Consider the following 5,293-nt stretch of genomic DNA (forward strand, 5'->3'; position numbering starts at 1 on the left):
TGCTTCGACGTTTTTCTGAAAAGGGGGAGGAAGCGGGTGGAAGTGTATGGAGGACTAAAAGTGCCACAATTAAATAAATAAATACACCATTAAATAATTACTTAAATGTGTCATTAATTAATTAAATGTGTCATTAATTAATTAAAATTAGAATTAAATACATAAATGTGTTATTAAATGTGTCATTAATTAATTCAAATACCGATTCATTTTATGTAAAATACATATATAATTATTTCACTATTTACATTTACATTTCATGGTCCTGCGTTGGAGTGATTCATGAATTACTTAAAACTGTCAAACTGACCCATCAAAAGTTGGTAGGCGGAACCTAACGCCTGATTGGTTACCCTCTGCATCAAGCCAAGACAAATCAATTCCGGATAATGGATTGATGCAGAGCTACTGAACACATTCCAATACACTGGGTGGCGCTATTCACCTCTACGTTGGTTTAGTTACACGGTTAAACAGAACTTTCATTGCAACGGCTAAACATCAAGAGAAGACTCGGTCCTGCTAGCCCCAATGTTGAGACGCTGTGTGAGGTGCAGGACAAAATGTCTAAAAGTTGCCCGGAGCTGCTGAGAGAAGCAGCGAATTTGATTGAGGAAGCTCTGAGCAGAAGTCCAACGGCTCCCGCGGCACCGGTGACTCCGGCAGCTCAGTCACAGCAGATACCGGCCGCTCAATCACGTACACCTGTCCAAGGTAAGCTAAGTAATTTCATGTTAGCCAGGTGTGCTACTATTTAATGATTCGGGACACACGTGTAGGTTAAATTAGATCGACTCGAACATGTATTTGCATGCGGTATTATGATGCTTCGTGCGTGACACGTTTATTGTTAATGGGGGAAGCATAAACCTAGCTAGTTCGCTAATCGGCTAAATGGTGTTAGCTGGCTTGAGCATCCCAAGATAGAAGTAGAGGCTGTTTTAGCTGACTGGTGACCATTGAGCTGTTACGTTTTTCTGTGTTGCAGCGGAGGTAGCAAGGCTCTTTGCGCCATATAACATTGGAGCCAGAAGGAATATGACGAGACGACCAGCACAAGTCCAAGTTAGCCGAAGAAGCTACACACACACTGTCTGTTGTTTGGCTGACCACAATGCGGATAAAATTCCAAGCGTACTGTTTAAAGCTGAACTTCTTACTTCAGGACTTGGAGAGCAAAAGTAACATTTTCAGGTCAGTGCGAAACTAGGCATTTACCAAAAGTAAAAAAAAGTTTGTACTGTCTGTGGCTTGTTGAAATTATTTGCATTTCTTTTTATAGTGACTCAAACTTAATTGGTGTTCATAGTGTCAATAATAGTTATCACAGGCTTATTTGCTTAATTTAAGGTGAGGTGAGTTATGATTTTGTTTTGTTTTTTTCTCCAGGGAATGACCACGATCCCATGGTTATAACAAATAAACTGATGGAAGTGTTTCCGAAGCTCCAACAAGGGGGAGGCTTTGAATTTCTAAAACTTGTAGGATCTACTCGCAGTCGAAATCTTGCGTTGCTTCAGTGTCCCAGCACTGGATACACCCTTGCCTATCTGAAAGATCCATCGACGATGATTGGACAGGCTACAATCTACATACGTCCACTTCAACAGGATCTACCCTTAGATTGTGTACATACATTTACAGAGACTTAGTTTAATACATAATCAAAACAAAGATTACTGGTGACTTTTAATCATTAATTAAAAGCCATTTGTTGTTGTTGTTGTTAGGAGAGCTCACGTCCTGCCTCTGGTCCAGTCATCCCCTGCATCACTTGTCAGAAGGAAGTTCCCTTTTCAGAGATGAAGCTGCACAGATTGAGCTGCAATGGGTATGTACTTCTTAAAGCAATGCAAGGGTAGCATAATTTATTTTCTTTGGGAATATGTCTCTCTTATTGTTGTGCACACAAATAAGCGAGTATGACCATCATTTCAATTGTGTTAACTTCAAGGACACCCATGCAGGAATCAGAAAGAGAACAAGAGGGAGGCCAAAGTGAAGAAAATGATAGTGAGACAGCCCTAGTCAGTGACAGTGTTCCAGTGAGGCCTGAAACATCAGCTGAGAGTGCAGTAGTACCGGCAGTGATTGTCAACGAGGAGTTGGATCGCAAAGAAACAGACAGTGGTTTGTGTCATCACAATAGTGTTGCTATAAGATTGTGTGTAACTGAAAAGTTAATAGAAAGATAACACCTGTAGGATATAATTAGATAAGATAATACAGTTACAGACAATTAATAACATGCAACTGGGTTTTTCTATTTTTCTAATATTTAGTTGTAGTTGTTTAGTAGTGCTGTTTTTATGTCAACTCAGCGTTGTGACAGGTTCTGAAGATGTTGGGTCTCACGTTTTGTCAGTGAAATGAACAGAATTTTCCTCCTGTTCTGTAGAGTGAGAGGATATCTGTATATGCAGGTAACATGCCAACTCACAATATGTCTCTCTGTAATAGATAACTTTATTGTTGTTGTTTGTTTAGAATGGAAGCTTATTAAAGAACCCACTCAAGCTGCCAAAGTTTTCAAAGAGAATCTGCTAAGGGAACATGCAACTGGGAAACCACTTAGAATGAAGATGGATGTAAGGGACTCTGAAGAGGACAGGGAACGGGAGCTTCTCTTATTCTATAAACAGCAGCAAGAATGGGCATGTCCACTTCATTGTACTCTGGTTGGTAAGTAATATAACATTTATAATATAAATACATCAGTACAGTTTATACCACTCAAGTAGCTTATATGTAATTGTTAAATGGGAGAATGGAATGCACAAAATTATATAATTGATAAAAATGTTATATGTATGTATGTGAATATTGTGCACAATATACTCTTGTTATCTGGAATAATCAATATTAAGGATGCTATTCTAGAATTACAGCCAATAGAAGTTTTTCTCCCTTTCTTGTTAAATGTTACCAAATCCAGTTACCTGTATTAGGCCGCCACTTTTTTTTCCAGTGTTATTATCAGTATTTTATTTCAGGTGATGTTGCTATCGGAGAGGGAGTGATGCGGTACTTTATGACAACAATCATATCCAAACTCCAGTTTGGATTCAGTCTAGATCTTGGTAAGTATCTTACTAATTTTTTGAAGGTTAATCCATCTATAAATTGCAGAAATGTCTGTCTGTAGCGCATGTCTCTCAGTTAGTCCGATGGATTTCAAACTTGACAGGTGTCTTGCTCTGGTCACGAGTAAGTGCAGTGCCAAGTTTGACGACGTTTGGATAAACGCAAAAGATAGCGTTACATATATAGGTAAAAGAAGCACACATTGGCTTTTGCCGCTCTTGCTGCTTGCCATTCTCACACTGCATGCAACGCTGACTGAGCACCTGTTTGTGTCGTGACTCACTCTACACCGCCTCTCTCTATGCGCGCGCACACACACACACGCGTACACGTACGTTCTGGTGGTTGATGAACGCGGATATGTGCTGTTTAGCGGAGGGCCGGTGGGCAATGTTTTGTGTCAGGTAAGTCTGTAGTAGGGTATACAGGGGAATTGAATTTGAAGTGGTTTGGGGTCCTTCTGTAAGTCATTTTGGAGTAGGCTACAATTTGGTTTAAGTGAATTCTACAAGCAGCAATACCACAGGCCAAGTAATCGCCACTAGTATGATGTAATATATCTATCTATCTCTATCTATCTAACTATCTATCTATCTATCATACATTTTTATTTAATGTATTTAAGAGGTTAATTGTTGTGACTTTATTCCCTGCTCTCTTGGTACTTTACAGGAGGAATGGGCCGAACACTGCTATTTGAGGGTGAACCTGACCATCTTGTTCCAGCAGCATCAGAGGCACTTATTGAAAGCAACCTCTTCCGGGTTGCAGGAAGGATGTTGGGCCACACCTTTCTGCATGATGGTCCCCATGTCACAGGACTAAGTCCTGCTGTAATTCATGTACTGTTCAATGGGGACCCTGAAATGGCTACTGTTGTTACAGAAGAGTGTCCTGATCTGCACATCAGGAGCATCATAGAACTGGTATGTAACCTAAAAGAAACTTTGCCATGTAAAAAATATTGCTTGGGCAGATATAATAACTTGTATGGTCTTAATTCTAGCTTGAACATGAAGATCTTACACCGGAACAGAAGGACACAGTTTCAGATCTTTCCATGTCTTGGGATCTTCCGGCAGTCACCAAAACAAATCGGAGATGGCTACATAACAAACTTCTACTCCATGCAGTGAGTTCCTGCTGGTTAAGTGACAGAATTCGTCGCTGTACTTGTTGAAATTATAGAATGTGTTGTGAACCCTGGCTTGTTATGTTAACACGAGAGTTTAAGTACTAGAGTTTTAATGGATTTTTATAAAGCACTTTATTGTGTTTATTAAAATTTTTCCTACTGTGCCAACTTTTGTCAAATTTGGGTTAAGGATTTGGGCTGTAATATGGGTCGGTCTGTCTCTTAGGTCGTTGGGAGGACCATGCGCCAAATTAAACAGTTGAGAAAGGGACTGAAAGATGTGATGGTATGGCCCCTGCTGACATCTAGGCCGGATGTTGTACCACTTCTTTTCCCCAAAATGGCTGAAATGCAGTTCACACCCCAGGTAAGTCAGTAATTTAGTTATATTTGTGACTTAACTTGATGAATTTACGTGTATTTTCAATGACTGAGATGGATATTTTTCCATTTTCTAAGAATTTGATCTGCATAGTCCTTCACCAAAATAAGTTCTCCCTTTTTTTAAATTACAATTTTTGTTTTCTTTAAGATGCTCCTAGAAAAAATCACATGGCCAGTTGAGGACAGTGATGATGAAGACTTTGACTTAGACACCACCTGCCGCATCACTGGCTTTCTAAGGATGTTCATTGAAACAGGTATAAACCTTATTTTCTCTCTTTACAAATGCTTCTATGTCTCATGGATAGATATGATCAATTACAGTTGAACTAAATGTCTTTAATCCATTTTATGACTTTTAGCTTCATCAGGTACCCTGGCCCAGCTGCTGACATTCTGGGTTGGCTGGGAGATGCTTCCTCCTGAACTGAGAGTGGAGATTTCTGGGGAACCCTTCCTACGTCCTCCACATGCTTTGAAACCCTAAAGCTGCCAGCTCATTTCAAACTCTACATGGACTTTGAGAAAGCACTTGTCGCTGCCATAAAAAGTACTGGATTTGGGCTTGTTTAAGTTTTTTCAGACGTCAATTAGGGCTGGGCAATATTTTAATATTATATCTATCGTGATATAAGACTAGATATCGTCTTAAGGTGCTTTTCCATTACCAGTACCTACTTGACTCGCCTC

The 5,293-nt window shown here is 39.7% G+C and overlaps 1 protein-coding gene across 1 annotated transcript; it reads left to right on the forward strand.

The window, feature by feature from the left end:
- Positions 1–1,235: 1,235 nt before the first annotated feature.
- On the forward strand, positions 1,236–5,090 carry LOC121552700. The gene is made up of 10 exons (XM_041865708.2): positions 1,236–1,628; positions 1,731–1,831; positions 1,955–2,130; positions 2,488–2,682; positions 2,994–3,080; positions 3,757–4,010; positions 4,091–4,216; positions 4,446–4,586; positions 4,752–4,860; positions 4,966–5,090. Exons 1-10 carry the CDS (start codon positions 1,407–1,409, stop codon positions 5,088–5,090), a joined length of 1,536 nt encoding a protein of 511 aa, XP_041721642.2. The 5' UTR covers positions 1,236–1,406.
- The last annotated feature ends 203 nt before the right edge of the window (positions 5,091–5,293 follow it).

Source organism: Coregonus clupeaformis, chromosome 36 (assembly GCF_020615455.1).
Source record: "Coregonus clupeaformis isolate EN_2021a chromosome 36, ASM2061545v1, whole genome shotgun sequence".
NCBI classification, from domain to species: Eukaryota; Metazoa; Chordata; class Actinopteri; order Salmoniformes; family Salmonidae; genus Coregonus; species Coregonus clupeaformis.